Source organism: Hippoglossus stenolepis, chromosome 1, assembly GCF_022539355.2.
Source record: "Hippoglossus stenolepis isolate QCI-W04-F060 chromosome 1, HSTE1.2, whole genome shotgun sequence".
Taxonomy (NCBI): Eukaryota; Metazoa; Chordata; class Actinopteri; order Pleuronectiformes; family Pleuronectidae; genus Hippoglossus; species Hippoglossus stenolepis.
The window spans coordinates 4,873,061-4,892,550 of record NC_061483.1 but is presented as its reverse complement, the minus strand read 5'-3'; the positions used below and the strand labels follow the sequence as shown (position 1 = coordinate 4,892,550).

The window sequence follows — 19,490 nt, the reverse complement described above, 5'->3', positions numbered from 1 at the left end:
CAACATTTGCCGCAAGCACTTGACCCCCTTGAAATGTTGGGGCCAGATTTTTTTATCTGATTTTGACATTGCTGAATATTTTGCGGAGTCGTTTTTCTTTCTTCTTGTTTATATACTAGTTTGTGTTTTGTAGATAAAACCACTGAGCAGCATCAAGAAAACTGAATAACAATATGACAATTCATTTATGTCTTTACAAGGTCTTACATTCAGTTTCTACTTTCAAATCATTTCCCCAGAATGCCTCAGTAATCAGAAGACGGGGTATCTTGGCATTGTTAGTACAATTTTTTTTTTATGTATATACATGTCTTGTTTTTCCAATTTTAAATGAGCCTGCGGCACATTTGACAGAGCTCTGTTTTCAGAGAGCAGTTGCGGAGGTGCTGGGATGGTGGCAGCAGAGGGAGCTTGTTAAAAGAACAACAGCTCCAGCTTTCATGGGAGAACGAGTGCGCTAACGACTGAAGGCACGCTGAGCAAAGATCTACAGGCTTTGTGCGATGCCGGCGCCAAATGGACCTGCCTGTGCCAGCGTGGTGCAGTGGGAGTGAAAGGATCCACGGACACAGCGAGGGTCCTTTCAGTGCAGCGTTATTTTCCCTGAAAGGTGTTTGACAAAATGACCAAAGCCATTTGTACGTATGCTGCATTTACCACAAAGCAACAAAAAAGGTATTTGATGTTTTTGTTCAGAAAACAAAAGCAAACATCACTCTGCTTTTTTCGAAAAAATAGATAGAGAGATAGAGATAGAGAGAAAACCTTTATTCAGACAGGGTATGAACCGGTTGACATCAGAGCTCTCGTTTACAATGGTGCCCTGCATTTACATAAACAAGTAAAAATTTAAATACGGAGGAGTTTAAATGTCTTAAAAAAGGGATGAGACAGGAGCTTTCATCAACTAAAACTTCCTTTAACAAAAACCTTAACTGTTCTAAGGTTGAAAAACGATCCACCCTTATTGACTCCTGAAGTTTATTCCAACTATGAGGAGCGTGGTATCTGAATCCGTGCGCATGTAGGGTTTGTCAAGGGGGACGTGTTGTTGAGAACGAGTGTGGTGATCCATATTTCTATTTTTTAAAAAAGGGATGATAAATAAAGAAGCAGCTCTGTACGTGTGGCAAGTGAAGGCCACGCTACTTTCTGGTACAAGGGACAATGATGGCTCCGATAACTGTCACCTGTAATAAAGGGAACTGTGATATAAAGCCTCCGGTGGCTTGAGAGTACGTGTAGCTGCATGCATGTAAATCACATCTGCGTAGTGTAGCACTGATAGAAATGTTGCCTGCACAATCTGCAATCTATTGGTGAAAGTAAAACATTTACTATTTCTATAAAAGAAACACAAATTCAGCTTCTTCGATAGCTCATTAATGTGAGTATTAAAAGAGCATCTTGTATGACTCAAAAGTCCGACACTAGTTTTGTCAGTGCTTTGTCAATGGATATGAATGCAGCTGTTAATGATTGATGCTCCTATAGGTCATTTACATACAGTGAGGAAATAACAGCATGAGAAATAAATTGGTTGCAAATTGGCACATTTTTGGTTCATTCTGGGTTCGTCTGTGGGAGGAGAAACCGAATTTCAATGCTCGACGATTTACATTCCATCCGTTTTTTATTGATTGAAACAAAGACAGCACAATTTAAATAAAGGCTACACCACGTTCAAGCCGAGACCTCGATTCCAGCACTTGTCGGACTTGAACAGGAAAGCATTTGAACCCGAGGACGCTGATTTGACTGCAGTCGTCCCACAGTGCTTTGCAGCTTACCTCCGGGTGCTTCTGGATCGCGAGCATTCAATCTCCTTCAATCCTGAATCAGCCCTCAGCATCAAATTTCATCCAATTTGAAGCAGACCGGCGTGAAAGGCAAATGATTACGATCTGCTCTGCTGATTGAATTCCACCGGGCCCGTTCTTGCGACAGACGTCTCTTTAAACAGCGGCAGCGAGTGTCACACTTTGTGTTCCAGCGGGAGGGCAGAGGGGTCCAGTCCACACTGCTTCATCTGGACGGCGATATCGAACAGGTAGTCGTAGCACTCGCACCTAAAAGTGAAGCAGTATTTTTGCATGAAAGTCAGTTTTTTTTACACTCTTAGTCATAAACCAGCTCAGAGAGGTTAATAGCACTGGGGGGGGTAAATACTCACATGGTCTTGGCTTTCTCCCACGTCTCGCCCCAGACGTAAACACCATGCCGGCGCACGAGGACCGCGCATGCATCTGGGTATTCCTCCATCGCTAGAGCCATCCGCTCTTTCAAGTCCTTCTCCTCGGGGGTATTTTCAATAATTGGCACCACCAAGGTTTCATCGTACCTGTGTAAGTGCAGGACACAGAGATATAAACTACACCCAGGTTGGAAACTATTTAAGACGTCAACATTTGGCAGCAGCTTTTAAAGTGGAGTTAACTTTTCAGAAAAGACAATAATAAATCCTGAAGTGAATCCCTGAAATGAAGAGTGTTTGTTTCTTTGTAAATTCACTTTCTTTTTGAAGTCCAACATGGCCTGTATTAAAACAGATCAACAGGTTTTATCCTGTTAGTTGGTGAGAAACTCAGGCAAGACAGGACATATTCTTGAGATGCCAACAAAGATCTTTTTATATTATCATGTGCGTGTAAACACAGACAGCGTGTTATGAAATGTTCCTCTCCTCGCAGTTGACCGGTTGTACCCTGGTTATGCTTTTCTTAACCCAAATGAAGGTAATAAGTCTGCAGCTGCCAAACTAGGCAAAGCTGGAAATGTCTCTGATCTTTGTACATTTTCTTCTCAATAGGGTTAGATGTTGTTATAGGACAGTTTTTACTCCCCACTATCCGTATCGACCCTCACGAATCCATATCAGTCACAGTGAGTGAATATGAACTTTGTACAATGGACACAGCCTCAATGCCGTCACAATGACAAACTTTACAAAGCTACTTTCCTACGTACCGATAGTTGGTACGGGCGCTGCCCTTACGAATCCCCTTGATCATCTCCTGGTGTGTTATCTTGAACTCTTTGCCAGGATACAGCAGTGTTGCCATGACAGCAGCCTTGGAGTGGGTGTGTATTACTGCCTGAGCCCCTGTATTTTAACAAAGGAAAAGCAGATTTGGATTTTTGTTCCATGTTATCTACAGGTGTGGGCTTTCTGAAATGATAATTGTAACAAGGCAAGAGGAGAAAAAAGCGATGACTGTGAATTACAATGCCCATGGTGGTATCATGTCGGTGAAGTCCTCTCTGTTTAATTTATTGAAATAACTACAATTTCGGTAGAAACCACAGATTCCAAATGGACAACCTTTATTTTGTGGAAAATAATATTACAGATTTATCCAAAAGACTAGAATCAGTGCTTTTCGCAGTTGTATGCGTCGAACAAACGGTCAAGTTTCAGGAAGTAAAGTCACAACCTCCTCTTCTGCTCCTGAGTTATGACGTTGAATACAATTGTTTAATCATTCTGTTCTTCTCCAGAACATTAGGTCTTTTTAAAATTAGAGGAAAACCTCATTTCCATCAGCCTTTTCAATTATCTGTATTTAAATTCAAAGTAATTGTCTTTCTTTGTGCTACATCACTGACTTCATCTGAAAGGAAATAGGTGGGAGTCAGACTACTGGTCAGCTCCATCACTGACTTCATACTGTGGTGCCTATGGGGGACATGGTGTATGACGGCACTGCGGTGACTCACCTCTCATAGTGTAGGCATTCATAAAGAGCGGCGTGCACTGGCTCTTCTTTAACTTCTTCGAGGGAGGCGGACAGCTGATGTCCCTCTCCTCCATGTCACACACAAACAGGTCTTCGGGCTGAGCAGCACAAAATAGAACAAAGGTAGAAACTACTTGAAAAATACTGCTTATTTAAAACTGCTTGAATATGACTCAGCGTCTCTGTCAAGCAGAGAAAGATTTCACAGTGTGGTAAAAAGATTGCTCACCTGTATTCTCTCCTTCTGGACACCGGATGGTGCGATGAAGATGTGCTCGCTATGAGATACAGGACATACAACATGGTTGGTATTCATATCAAGGAAAGGGACAGTACAGTTTTTTTTTTAGTTACATCCAAGATATGTTTTTGTGTTAAAAGGTTTAATACGATGTCTGTCGTCACAAGCAAATTTGGCTCTGTATCAGTTTCACTCCTCGTCCATACTAACATGCCTGAAAACGAATATCACGTGACCACTTGTGTACAGAGTCATTAGGTTGATAGGTGCAGAAAGACTTAGGCTACGGACAATAGGACAATAGCTCGTCTCCTTCCATGAAGGATTTAACTGCCCAACAGAACAGGGTCAGAAATGCTTGTAATTGATTATCCATGTTGCTGCACTGATAGTCGAGGCTGATGCCGGTTGTTTTCTTCCAAAAGGAGGTCAGTGATAAGAGCCTGACGAATCAGTGAAGGCTACATCATGACCGAAAACACCCAATCAGCAAGCGGAGTGTCTATGTCATTGTTTCCAAGCGTCTCAATTTCTGCTGGAATGCAGCACCAAACCGAAACTTTGTTTAAGCAGCTCTAAAACTCCAGAGAAGTGTGGACACCAAGCGTATCCGCAGCAGAGTAGGTGCATTTTCAGATGAAAATATAGTTGTTTGGATGTGGCCTTAATTTTTGGGATTTGAACTCCGTACTTTCTCCTGAAATTTCCTGGAGGAGCCATATGTGAGAAAGCAAATGTCCCATCCTGTTGCTCCGGTCATTCTTGGTGAAATGTCTCGGAGAATGTCCGAGTGAGCCCCTATCAGAATACTCAGGGAATTCACAGCGAGTGAGTGTAAATAACATTTCTAATATGCAACAAATGTAAAACTGGGGGAAAAAAGGGAGAATACAAATATCTCAGGATTACAAAGAGGACCCACGCACTCAGAAGGCGCCAATTCAGATGTCAATCTGGAAAGATTGAGATTTCAGAACAAGTCCGAGCGTCTTTTCTCTTCACCTCAAAAGAAAATGTTTTGTCGTGTACTGGCTTGAAACTCTCCAGCTATTGCAAAACTTGACAGAGTCACAAAAGCTTTTCTATCCATAAAAAGTTCCAAAACCACCAAAGCACTTATTGTAAGTGATTATTCGTATTTCGGATGTTTTTCAGTCTTAACTTGAATTTTTCCTTAAACTGCTTTTTGTGGATCAGGCTCCAATCTTTCATTTTCTTGAAATACACATTGAGCCGCGAACATGCAATGTAAAAAAACTTGAGTGACTCATGTTGTGAGTCAGCTCATCACTTTTCCTTAACAAGGTCTTGTCACTATTGGAAAGTCTTGCGTTCTATGGCCGTGGTCCAAAATAAACCCAAGGAGAAAGAAGACTGAAATGAAAAATATACTAATACTGCACTTGAGTCTTGAGCGGCTCAACATTTCCCCACAGAATGTAGAGGATATAGTCACTGTACTCGTCTTTATCTCACAACAAACGCACCAGATAAAGGAGCAGCATATTGATTTTGAGTACAAGTTTTGGTGAGGCTGCCTCCGGCTCTGACTCATCTCTGAGTCAAACCAAAGCAACTGTAGAAAAAAAAAAGAAAGGGTTTCTAAACTTAAAATGCAGAGCTGCACTCACTGAAAATATAAATACACTTATTTTTTTGTGGAAAATGTCTGACAACACTCCCGGCTCTTCAGTTCACTGCATCTAAACCATACAGCTCTTAGATTCCTGAGCACTATTAAGGCTCATTAAATATACATATAAGTAAATTTATGATCCATTAAAGCTCCCATTTATAAACAGTTTACTAGCAGCCACAAATTACATATCTGAAAGTAGACCATCACAGACTTTTACATGAGTTTTGATTATCGATTTTTATTAGTAAAGGGCCTAAGCTGGATTTAATTCTATATTATATATATAGTATGTATGTACTCTGTAGCTACATCCATGCTACAACGTTTTTGTTTTGCTTGTCATGACCAATCAGGAAGCAAAGCGTTATTTAACTAAACACGGGGCCAGCAGTGTTTCCAAACTTCTCTGTTTTACACGCTCGAAAACTTTTGATTATTGTAGACGGTCGGTGTAGACGTAGCAACATTGATTTGTTTTTAAAGTAAAATGTAGTAGCCCTCAAATAGAAGTGCACAGAAGCTTGAAAGCCTGTGACTCTGCCTCCTGGTCTAATAAACGTTTTCAAACCCCGGCAGCTGCAGTACGAGCTCAGCCTCGTGCTACACGCTCTACCTGCCGACAACTTGAAAATAGCCATCAAACCCACGGCTCTTTTGAGAAATGATCATTTACAGAGATCTCGTGGTGGAGTTCGGCAGAGAACCGCCTATTTTCTATCTAAATCCAAAAGTATAATCATTTAACAAGATGAAAGAAAACTCTCTTGAATCACGTTAGAGTGACAGAGGTTTTTATTTCTCTCTGTCAGAATGAAACAGCAGCATACGTGCAGCAGCCGTCAGTAAATCTTATTTGGTTTCATCGTGAGGTTTCATCAGGTTCCCCTGCAGGGAATTAAATAAATGTCTGCCAGTCCCCATTTCAAGCAGGGATTTGCTAATGGGTGGTGCCTTCTTTGCAGCTGCCATCCAAAATAACACAGTTCAAAGACATTTGTAATAACCTGTCAAAGTCTTCAGTTTGAATTCGGCTTCATTATGGCAAAACCGTGGCCTTCCATCTTCTCCCCCAAATTTACACACATTGTCAAAACCAATAAAACTGACCTCACATTAGCCCCCACTGCACTTTTGTCAGCATACAAAGTTTCTTAAAAAAATCAACTGTCAAAGTTATGCAAATTCAGAAGTTAAACGATTGGAATGCCAATTAGTAATTAAAGTGGAATAACAAGCGCATTTAGCAGCGTTTAAGCTGGAAAACACAGTCACGGATAGATAAGTGATTGAGTTTAATAAACATGTACTATTTCTGATCCTCCGCATTATTCTGCAAAGACTTAATCTTGATACATACCCTCGTCTTATACTGATCCCTCCGCCCGTCCCCGTCACCCATCCCAGCTGGTAGAAGAGTCGACATAACTCAGGGATGAGCAGTCGCGGATGCTCCAGGTCCTGGAACAGACACAAAAATTGTTGATGGCTTTATCACAGCTCAGGTTTATCACACTTTACAAAAATCAGTGTGTAAGTGTTACTTCTCCTGAAAGATATCTTCTAATTTCTCACAAGTTCAGGTGTGTTTCCACAGCCTTGTTCAGACCTGGTATTAACATCTGGAAACATGACTTTGCTCGTCGCATATAAAGAACGCAGCAGGAGTTTGTTCACAACAGGAAAAATGTCCGGAACTGTCACAGTGACGGGTTGGTGCGTGGGTAGAGCATGCATGACTCAGGACATGACTTGATATATTTGTATTCTCCCTTTTTTCTCCCAGTTTTGCATATTACAAATGTTATTTACACTCACTTGCTGAGAATTCCCCCAGAGTATTCTGATATGGGCTCACTCGGACATTCTCCGAGACATTTTACCACAGGGCTGACAGGAAAAACTCTGAAGAACGACCGGAGCAACTGAACAGGACATTTGCTTTCTCACATACGGCCCCTCCAGAAACTTTCAGGAGAAAGTACGGAGTTCAAACCCAAGTACAGGTGTAGACGCATGCAGGACGCATTGAGGACACATTTGAGATTGGATCAGACCACACTCGGAGTTGGTCTGGGACACATGTGGCCACATTCTTTTTAGCTGTGTGAATACAAATGCGTCCAAGGCCACACTGACCCACGTCTACTCAGCAGACTTGCTACAGTTACACAATGAACCCAAAATATCTTTACAGAGTGTTTCCCATACATTGATTTATTTGCCCACCACGATATCAACATTGATTTTCAATTTCTTTCTTGCTAAAATCTAATTTCATTGAAGAGCTCCACGCAGCCAATTGATTAGCTCGGCCTCTTGTGCAGCTTGGGTTCTCTCTCTCCAACACACACACCTCTTTATTTGCATACAGAGTGGAGAAATGATATCTGATCACAAGTGGTCACTCGAGATCAATATGACGACGCATTTTAACGTCAGGGGTGAACGGAGGTACACTCACATGTGATTGGATCCCCCGAGATGCATGTTAACACCAGGTGTGATCATCATGTCCCACACACATGCTGTTCTAAGTGTTTATCTGTCGTGCTGATGCTTGCCTGTTTCTCTGCGACCCCTTGACCTTCATCCTGGAAGCCATTGCCGGTACCACACACAGACGACATCTCCTGTGAGAAAACCGTTGACAACATTAATAACAATTGCGAATGCCAAGAGAGATGTCAGGGAAATGGTTGCAGCAACACTGGTTTTTTTTTTTGTTGTCATATGAGACTGGCTTAGTGCTCTTGAGTAAGAAGAAACCTGTGTTTTTGTTTGTTTTACTTCCTTCAGTTGATTTCTTCCCTGTTGGAATCAGATACTGTTTGAAAAACACATGGCGGAATACACAGGAATCAGTCGTTCCTTTCTTTTCTTCACCTCCCACACGTCAGTTAGCCAGAAGTGGCAGCTTCCTTGTATGGAAGGATGATGACACGGATGATGGAAAGGAAAATAAACTGATGTTCTTTTGGTGTGTTGAGGGAGTCAAGCAGTGTCTTCATTGTAGTTGTGAAATACATTGCTGTACAGTTAATAAACAACGCCACCGTCATTCGTCCTTTTCTATGAATCCAACATGTATGTAAATATACAGATTATCAGCTGATTTGTGCGTCAGTTTAAACAGGAAACACACAAGTATTTTCTAGTTTTAAAATGCCCAAATAAAAACAAACGAAGAGCATTTCACACAAATCAACAGTTACCTGCGGACTAGCTTGATGCAGAGACGCCAGTATTGAGAGAACATTTAGTTTTATTTTATGTTTGACTACGGTTTGAAGGGACGGGTGGTGCTGCAGGAAACTGTACAAACAGACAGTCAGAGGGATTTATTGAGGCGTGTTGACAGGTAAATAGTGTTAGTTAGCTTTTTGGAGTTTACAGTAAAGATGGACCGGTTTAGTGGAGGAGAATACGCAAATGTGTGATGCCTGTGAGCTACACAGCTAGAATTCCCTCAGGAGCTGAGTGGATGAGCACAGGAGCGTTAATTAAAGCCGACAACTGATCGTTACTTATGTCACCTTTGTTCTGACGACAACGCAAAGTGATTAATGTACGATAAATTACTGTAAGAGGAACAGTGGACATAACATTTGAAATCTGAAGTTACTTAAATGTCACTGACCCTGGGTGACATTTGACATTTAAAAGTTGTACTGACAGTTATCATGACATTATCAAATTCGGTATTTCTCAATACCTGCTTTTGGAGATGATATGTTAATCGGGGTGCTTTCCCAGATTGTTTTGCACCTGTTTCCTGCTAATAAACTATGTGGTTGCTTATCTGGAAAAACTTAAATCAGCACACGTACGCCAATCAATGTGTCATCCAACCGTAAACCGTAGAATTCCCATGGTAAGGAACATGAAGTAGTGTTGACGTCACCGAACTAACTAGTACAGAGCCGCTGATGTCACTGATGTAAATGAGTTTATATATATATATACAGTATATACTCATACATTCATTTCAACGAACTGGATCCATGTTGTTTTTACAGATGCAACATTGTCGTTTTTTTTATCTTACTCCTTAGCAGGCAATTTTAATATGGTGCATGTGGCAAACACTTTCACATTAAGTGCAATTACTTTAGATTAGAATATTAAAAAAAGGGGCTGAAAATAAAGATATTCAACTAATTCATTGAGTTTTACTTAATTTATTTGACTAAATATACCACATTTCTGGTGGTTTCTGGTTCTTAAATGTGAGAATTCACTACTTTTGCTTAATTGAATATATGTTGCTGTTATTGGACAAAACAAATAGTTTGATAGGATTAAATTCTGTGAATCTGTGAACGTCTTGGGACAAATTTCAGAAAAGCACTGTGATAATACAGTGTAATCTTAAATCAGGTAATAACCAAATAACTCAATTTAATAATCGTATTATATCACCGCTTTCTCTTACAGGTATTCAAATAATTTAATTAAGCAGTTTTACTTAATTTATTTTACTAAATATACATAATTTCTGGTGGTTTCTGGTTCTTAAATGTGAGAAGTCACTACTTTAGCTAAATTGAACATGTTGCTGATGATTTGATGAGATTAAAGTATGTGAATCTTCGATCGTCTTGTGATAATAAAGTATACTTAGATCAAATAGAAATTAATAACTAAATTAAATAGTCTTATGTCACCGCTTTCTCTTGGCAGCTGTGATATTTATCAAACAATATTTAGTCATTGCCTCTATTTGGCTTTTTCATTTTAATGTCTCTTAACTTGTGATTTCTATTAAGTTGTTCCTTTTAATATAATATGATCATACTTTCAATTCAAGATGTTTAATATGTAGCTTCAATGGCACACACATTAATTTGAGGGGGAACTATTTCAAAACAGTATTATGATGAAAAATAAACTAGTTAATTGTCATAAATAATACGAATGAATTTGCAGCTTTGACTGAACAACATATAAACCAATTAAACCATAAAGTATAGATTTTAAAAAGTGAACACAAGTAGCTGGTGTTGTTGACTGAGGGACAAACTTGTTGTTGGATGTTTTATTTACAAGTTAAATCACAGAAGTAACGTCGCACATCGTAAAACTCTTCCCCGGGGAAATAACGATAAACGTGAGTAGCGACGTTTTCTCCATCGAAGAGGTTAAGGGTTAGCTAGCCAGGTGAAGCTAGGCTAAGCTAGCTGGGTAGTTTTGTTAGCTCGTGCAACACAGCACGAAATTACGTTGCGTGCGGCTAGCTGATGCTAACGTTGACTCGGCTGTTGGATTAACTTTTAAAAGAAAACACACACACACACACACTCGTGCCGCTTTCACACTCGCTGTTCAGACGCGTGACGACGGTAAAGACAACTTCTTACCTCCTCGTGTTGTAAATCCAGTCTGAGATTTAAAAAGAGCGACGTGTTGACATGCTAACCGCTGCTGCTAACGCTAGTGTGCATGCTAACGCTGCGTCGTCAACGTGCGACACACCAACGGGGAATACAGTGTTGTGGAGGGAATGGTTCGTCCCCCTGTAGTTGGTGTCAATCCACGCGGATGGGATTATGTTAAAATGGGATTATGTGATTTGGAAAATAGTTGATTAGGATGAAAGTGAAGTTATAAACAGCAGATAAAATGGCTGTTTGTTTATATATATTTATACACTTTCTGTGTATACATGTTTTAAAAAATAAAGGATTGTGGTCCAGATCAGTTTCTGGTAGAGACGGCGATACCAAACTTTATATATTCAATAAAATACTGATACTTACATTACATTTCATTTAGCTGACGCTTTTATCCAAAGCGACTTACAATAAGTGCGTTCCACCATGAGGGTACAAACCCAGAACAACAAGAATCAAGAACGTACAATTTTCACCAAGAAAGCCAAACTGCAAAGTGCTATATGTAAGTGCCACACAATTACTACTAAAGTGCTACTTTTTATTTTTATTCAAGGTATCGTCTGAAGAGATGTGTTTTTAGTTTGCGGCGGAAGATGTGTAGACGTTCTGCAAACAGTCGTGATTCTGTTGAGTGCTTAGCTCGCAGTGAGGGAGCAACAAGCTGATTGGCCGATGCAGGGCGGAGTGGACAGGCTGGGGTGTAACGTTTGACCATGTCCTGGATGTAGACAGCCACTGGTAACCAGTGAAGGGAGCGGAGTAGTGTGAGTGAATTTAGGTTAAAGACCAGTCGAGCTGCAGTGGTCGGATGGCTCTAGCAGGTAGACCTGCCAGGAGGGAGTTGCAATAGTCTAGGCGTGAGATGCCCAGAGCCTGGACCAGAACCTGCGCCGCCTCCTGAGTGAGAAGGGCACGCATGCTCCTGATGTTGTGCAGCATGTATCGACAGGAACAGGTTGTTGCAGTAATGTTGGCAGTAAGGGAGAGTTGACTGTCGAGCTTCACACCCAAGTTCCTAGCAGTCTGGGTGGGGGTTACTAAGGAATCATCAAAGTTAATAGTCAGGTCATGGTTGGGAGAGTATTTCCCTGGAAGGAAAAGTAGTTCAGTCTTGTCAAGGTTAAATTTCAGGTGGTGTGAAGACATCCACTGAGAGATGTCAGTCAGACGGGCAGAGATTCGTGCTGCTACCTGTGTTTCAGATTGTTTGTCAGAATTTGACCAATACTTTCTGAAATTGGTTTGTTGGTATCTTATATATGAAGGCAAATCACACGACACGTAACAGCCGATAATAACACATCTTCTGCAAAAGCAATCACAATTACAGTAAATAAAAATGCAAAGATTTTCAAACGAGTAGGAAAAATATTTGACAGAAATACTATCATTAAATAAGAGTCAAATAAATGAATTGTAAAATAATATGAAATAAGCATACATAAAAACTACCCCCCTCAATATTATGATCAGTCGTTACACAATATATACAAAATTTAAATCGAGTCCAAAAAGTAACTGAATGTATACGATGGTAAAATGGAAGGATTCTGGAGCCTCATTGCAAAAGTTACATTTGTTTCCAATATCTAAACACTTGGAAAGTTATAGATTTGTTGGCTATATATTGTGTAAAGTTTGAATGTTTCCTTCTTTGATCTTATTGCTGATACGGAATTGATATGGTGATATCTCTGCCCTTTGCCAATCAGTACCTATAAAAGTGTCCCAACACTAGATAAGGTTTGGCTGATACTCAAGTAAAGGGAAACATATCGACAGGGGACACAGACACTAGACATGAAACGTGTGTTTTTAGTGTCGGCTAATCTTTACTTCTGTTCATACTGTACATATCACTGAATCATCTGTAGTGGAAGATGTATTGAGATTATTCAGTGTAAGAAGTAGAATCATGTTGTATAAATATTCAATTTCGCCTTAATAAAAAATGCTCAACTAAAAGAACAGAAGTAGAAGAAGGCTATAAAAATACATGTATTTTAATTGCATTCTAAAAATAAAGTAAGGATGCTTTCCAATAAATAGTTTATAAATTAGCTTCATACAAAGTGCAGTGTCAGCACCAGTCCCCCAGGGTAGTGTTTGGCAGGTGAGGAGGCTCCGAGCATCTTGGAGAACCTGCCACATTTCTTCTGTGGATTCATTTGTCTCCTCTTGTAACTTAGAGCGACTCCATGATGTGGAGATCGTTGCTCTGTGGGCGTCTCAACCATCTGTTGCAGGACTCCCTGTCGCTGCAGAGGATATATTTGATGAATGAATGATTTACAGACACCTTGTTTGGACTGCATGGTGGATAAGAATCTTTATTGCCTGAAACATGCACAAGGCTGTATAAATCCTCATTTTACTTACATTATTTACACATATAGATCCCCTCACACTCTCAATACTGGTTTAAAGCTCAGTCTGGACCTCCATTAGTGTTTATACACATGCAGTGGTCGCTCTCTCTGGTTAGATGCTGAACTGCAGTTTGTTGCACTGCTACCTACTGTGTCAAATGATGATAAAATGAAAAGTAATCCACTCTGGTCTTACATCAAACTCTTTCATATCACCAGTGTGCAGCAGTTCAACTCTGCTCAGTTGTGTGTAAAGCCTCGTCTGTGTGATAACATGCTGTTTGGGGGGGGGTCACATCACCCCTGCCAGATGTTTTTTCCTTAAACTGAGATCACAGTAATGCAATTAGAGCTAACATCATACTTTTTTAAAAATCTACATCACGCATCTCTGCTCATTGACTTAATAAAACTTTCCGTTCTACATCAGACTCTATGTTGTAAGTTTTGACATTTCACTTATTTTAGTTTTTTAACTCAGGTTTCAGTCCCTTTATATAAACACAGACTACACGTTTACCAGGAGATAGCAGCTGGACAAAGATGGTCATGCATTTAAATCATTACTTTTAATTAATGGGATTGTTCTTCCCAACGTGTGTGGGGGGGTCTTCTCTGAATACTGCAGCATGCACATAGGTGTGAATATGTGAGCCTCAAAGACTTAGCGGAATAGATGATGGATGGTTGGATGATTTCTTTTTGCCACGTGTTACTTAAAGCAATCTCATACCTTTAAATGATGTAAATTAACGATCCCCTGTTCCCCCCTTTTTTTCTCCTAAATCGACCTTGATATTGAGCCCAAGCAATCGAATATGTGCAGTAAACAGACTATTTAATATGTCTGTTGTCATATAAACATTTACGGCATATGAAAATTTGCATATTGATTTTATTGATGGTTGCAAAGTATAACGCATGTTCCCTCATGTAGAGAACAACCCTGTGAATTGAATGATTCAGCAGAATAGCTGCCACCTGCACTTTGTGTTCCCTCCCTTTGCTTTCATCCAATACGGGTCAAACAGGGACAGACAAAGACAGCTTATATGGTCAAGTTTGACTTGGTGGTTTTACAAGCCACGACAATAATGTTATCTTCAATGCTAACTCCACAACTTTAAATATGTTTATTATTGTCCATACTGTGATGATCCATGCTTCCCAGATTTCAATTCACTGTGTGGTGAGTCACCAATAATCACCTGGATACCGACTTCACACAAAGACACTGTGATGTGGTTAGGGAAAACAAAGGCGGCAGGGGAGAAGAGCTTTAATTAATATTTTTATGGAAAAACTCATCTTGTTTGGCTGATGTGCGCTCTGATATCGCTTTGAGGGACTTTACCGGGAATTGATGACGATTGCTCCGTGCAGGGCAGCCACTCCTCCTAACAGCTTTTGCTTTGTTCCCTGTTGAGAAGACTCCAAGTCCCAAGCGGTTGTATGAGATACTGAAAATGATGCTGTGAGTAATGTGTTTTGGCCGATCTACAGTCTGGCAGATGTCACCGAGGGTCTACCTCTCGTCAGAGGCCTCATCAGAGATGAGCGAGTGAGTTGTGTAACAGTGAAGTGTCATTAAACCCTGCAAACTGCACCAGTGGCACAAACACAGGCTGGGTGTGTGGGAAATTGGTTGAAACAGCTCAATCTTTGATATTATTACAGTATCTATACGATTATATCTATATGGGCAGATGTATGGACTGCATACGGATTCATACAGTTCAACTTTAATCTTCTTTTCAGTCATTTAATCAGTGACAGACTCTAGGGATGGTGGTGCCAGTCGGTCAGTCGGTCAGTCCACCACTTTGGAATTGACTTCAATATTGTATGTCACCAATTATCTAATGGATTGATTTGCAATTAAAACTACAGATATAAATGGTCCCATGAGGATGAACCCATATAACTTTAATTAATTAAGTAATTACATCCAGCAGCAGGTTAAAGGTTCATTTATATTTCAAAATCAATCGAATGAATAAGTGCAAAAATGTGGCGCACACAGCCAATTCTGAGACAATGAGGCTGATGACTTTTGAGGCTTCCCTTACTCACTTGTATTATCTGGGGCTTTCATTAAGTAAACATTTCATCCAGAGTGAAATATCAAATGTAATAAAATGTAGTCAAGTTTTAAATAGAACACGGTAAATGTAAATCTGAATACAGGATATAAAAGACATGTAAACAAACGAATAATGAAGCATTTCAGAGTGAACATGATGTCTCATAGTCATCATCTACTCTCATATTTGTAATTTGATCAACAAGGAAAAGAACATTTCAATCAATGTGGAATTACAGAATTACTGTCATTTAAATATGACAAGATTAAGGTACTTTTGAAGCTCCCAGTGGTAAAACCACTGCAGAACACTTGGACTAGATTATTTATACATGAATCAAAGTGAAATCATGATCAGCAAGTAATGCAAAAATATTTATCGCACATTATTATTACATCATCCATATAAACTTGTTTGTGTTCATGGGAACAGTTAATACAGACATAAGGTTATTCGTGGATTTGAAACAAATGCAAATCAGCCCATCCTGGATATAATAGTTCCTTAAACCCTTGAGGCATAATTCACCTACAAACGAAAAAGGAGTGGCACCTTTTGAATCGAGCTGCCTGCCATGTTTTGCCATGTCAAGTATTGTCAGTGGTGTAAATAAATCCAGCCGAGCCAGATTTGGGATGAAGACGTCAGCGTATTGGGCTCCTGCCTAACTTCAGCAGTTAGCAACATGGAGACACAAACATTGGGTGTGTCCCAAAAGTGATTTTCCAGGTGGCGAAGAGCGCAGGAAGTCATAGTGCGTGTTAACAAAATCTAATGAACTTGGCACTCACTATTCAAATTAAAGACACTTAGTCAAGTACTCCACTTTCGAACATTTGAAAAACTGGCACGGACCAAAACATATGTTGCTTAATCCGCACCACTTATTTACCTTTGACTGTGAATTGAACGATTCAGCAGAATAGCTGCTACCTGCACCGCTTCGTGTTCCCTCGCTTCGCCTTCATCCAATATGGGTCAAACAGGGAGAGAGGTTCAAATGCCATTCAGCTAGAATAAACACAAATACAGCTTTAAAGCAACTTTGACTTAGTGGTGACGGTTTGCAAGCCGCAGCAATAGTGTTATTTCCAATGTTAACTCGTTAACTTTAAACAAGTCTATTATTGTTCGTGCTATGATTAGTTAAGGAACATTTAAATTCAGTTTATTCGTATTTGGCAGGATTTTATACCCATTGTCCAACATATTTTAAATCAGCTCTATCATTGTGCAATTTCTACTATGAAGTTTCAGTTGTACAAAAGAAATGAAAACATAGAATCAGATTAAATAGTGTACTAGCACTTTCATTTACCACCCAAAATCACATTCACCCATTCGCACACTTTATGCTGTGCTTATTTTCCTTCAAAGCTGTCAGGGGAAATTTGGGGCTTCAGTATCCTGAAAGGACACTTTGGAATCCAGACTGGAGCAGCCGGAGATCAAACCACTGACCTTCTGGTTGGTGGACGACCCGCTCCCTCAGCCTCAGCCGACCATAATGGAACTCATGGAGACCATCCCTAAGAGTGTATTCTGGATGGAACAAGGTGAACAATGTAGCATCAACCTTCCATACTTCCATTGAATGTAATCTTTCCATTCCAGTTTTCTTTCCTCCATACTTGATTTAATAAATCTCCCTTCACATCTCATTGAGGTCAACATGGGACGGTAGTAAAGCAACGTGATTTCCTCCCCAGATCTTTCTTTGAGGTAAGAGGCAGGAACAAGCTCTGCTGTCTCTGTCGTGCTTCTGTGAGCCTGACGGACTGAAGTGGATATTTGTCCGCGGTAGTTTTCTCTTGGTTATTCTTGGTGGTAATAAGAATAGCTCAGTTATCTGGGGATTTCAGGGACAGCAACAATGGTGGCTGCTGTGAAACATGAGATAAGAGCGGAGCAGAGGGAGGGAGTCTGCACAGGCAGCTAATTGACCTGCACATGCCCGGCACATCTACCTCCAAAGACCTTGTGTTCTGCTGCTTTGCAAAAGTTTGTCCATTCACACGTTTGATTATACATGAACACAGAGAAAACCACCGTGAGTTTGAAAATGTGGTAGTCCTGAGGTGTGTGTGTGTGTGTGTGTGCGGGGCCACGCTCGAGTGTGTGTTGGGTCTTTTACTTTTGAACCACTTGAGAGAAAAGATGAACATCAAAGATTTTTACTCGTACATTTGGAAATCGGCCAGCAGTGCTCATGTTCAGGCCGTGCTTTTTGAAATTCAGGCTATTTCACTTTTCAAGATTTAAACGCACTGGAATATTTTTTGAAGAAAAAGCCCTGCACCAGCGGGGGCCCGATGTTCAGGGCTCCATATCAAGGCTCGCTGCTGAAAAATGTAAAACACTCAACCAAAGAGAAGTGCTGCTCTGAGTCCAAATATCTCAGAAAATGTAAAAGCAACAGCTCAACTCGAAATGAGAATCCTGTCATCACTGATTCACCCTCATGTTAGTTGAAAAGCCATTGAAGTTTTGCAGGGTGATGAAACTCTTCGCCAGTTAAAGCCTCCACAGTTACTCATAAGCCTTTTCCCCCAGAACACTGACGTTATGTGTCTGCACGAAAAGTCCACAACAAATTCCACATAAAGCTGCTTTAACCCAACTATTCAAGAGGCATTAGAGCTCAGTGACAAACAGTGACAAGTTCGTCTGATTGCGTTTTAAGATAAACGTGTTTTATTCGCAATGTCAAGGAGAATTACGACACTACCCACAATCCTCAGGTGTAATAGCGACGTCTCTGATTGGTGCAGCTCATGGAAATGTTTACCACGACCATGAAAATCACCTTGACTGATCGGATCGTTCAGCTAGGTTAGTATACCACACACTATATGAAAGGCTGTATAAATACATACAAAACTACAATATATTGCAACTGTATATTAGAAACAAGGTAAAATAAACAGATAAGTGTGCTGGAAGTCGTTGGAGAGGGATCAGTTGCAATGGTTTTTTTACTTTTTTAGTTTCCAAACTTCCAGAGAATGTAATCTTTACACTTCAGTAGAAAATAATTTTCTCCTGGAATCAGAGCCATTCTGAAAGTGGCCTCTATCATGCCCTATGTACTCTGTGGGATGAAGATCATTTGGATAATTTACCTTTTTGACATATGTTTAGATAATTCTCATAAAAAACGTCATTGACTTCCTCACATTTAGCCTCAGAGGATTCAAACTCTCCCACACTCTGATGTACAGCCCTCCTCCGTCACCCACAGACAACTGCGCACTGACAGCATTTTGAATCTTGACTCACAAGTCTAGCCGGTGCAAGCCGACTGCTGCACGCAAGTTTTGAAGTCAGTCCAGTTACTCACCCTAGCTAAAGAAATTGTATTGTAACGAGTCTCTTTCAAGGTGTGGCGTTCAAGTCTGGACGAGCGCTCACCCACACACGCTGAGTAATTAATGATGAGTGTCGTAAGGCCATGAAACGTGCCAGGAAGCCCGGGGCCAAACTTCTGCGGTGACGCATCCATTTTCGTCAGATACCAGCATATCACAACAGTCATTATATGCTGCACACTGCCTGAGGCAAGTTGATACTGAGTCCAAAACTGCGTATTCCGAAATGTCGAAACGAGACCACAAGTGAAGATTCTTGGTTGGTTCGAATCCCCCGGCTGACGGGAGATAGAATCCGGAAGGAAGTGCTAATGAGAGGGGGCGTGTTGTTTCATGTGTCTCCAGAGCCGCTCGTGATTTATCATCTCTACCTGAGCTGCGTTCTGAGGAGTTTGCTGTCGGGCAAACAGATTCCGCATCTCTCTGAAAGCTGTTTCCAACTGTGCACAGAGAACTTTCTCTTTTTGTTGTTGTTGTTAATGATTAAGTTGGAGCTTTATCACACAGCTTTGTGGTCGTCCCTGACGGTCTGTGGTGTGTGTTTGTGGTGGAGGTCTCTAACCTGTCTGTCGCGACATGAAGATCGGAATGCTCTTTCCAGCAAAGATGGCAATAATAAGCTTTAATGTTTCATTGTTTATTGCAGCTTGTACCTATAA

The 19,490-nt window shown here is 40.5% G+C and overlaps 1 protein-coding gene across 1 annotated transcript; it reads right to left on the bottom strand.

The window, feature by feature from the left end:
• Positions 1–753: 753 nt before the first annotated feature.
• Positions 754–11,117, bottom strand: LOC118105975 (APAF1 interacting protein). Its single transcript, XM_035154065.2, has 8 exons — positions 10,975–11,117; positions 8,179–8,247; positions 6,975–7,075; positions 3,967–4,015; positions 3,718–3,835; positions 2,968–3,103; positions 2,174–2,341; positions 754–2,069 (listed from the first exon to the last, which is right to left on the bottom strand). The coding sequence occupies exons 2-8, from the start codon at positions 8,242–8,244 to the stop codon at positions 1,976–1,978; spliced, it is 732 nt and encodes a 243-aa protein (XP_035009956.1). The 5' UTR covers positions 8,245–8,247; positions 10,975–11,117; the 3' UTR covers positions 754–1,975.
• Positions 11,118–19,490: the final 8,373 nt, after the last annotated feature.

What these genes read in the sequence shown, in the direction of transcription:
- LOC118105975 (XM_035154065.2), bottom strand. Translation starts at nt 8,244, where the DNA reads ATGTCGTCTGTGTGTGGTACCGGCAATGGCTTCCAGGATGAAGGTCAA. An exon ending in TCCAGAAGGAGAGAATACAG is followed by an intron (nt 3,836 to 3,966) that starts GTGAGCAATCTT and finishes TGTGCTGCTCAG; the next exon opens with CCCGAAGACCTGTTTGTGTG. An exon ending in AGCGCCCGTACCAACTATCG is followed by an intron (nt 2,342 to 2,967) that starts GTACGTAGGAAA and finishes GCACTTACACAG; the next exon opens with GTACGATGAAACCTTGGTGG.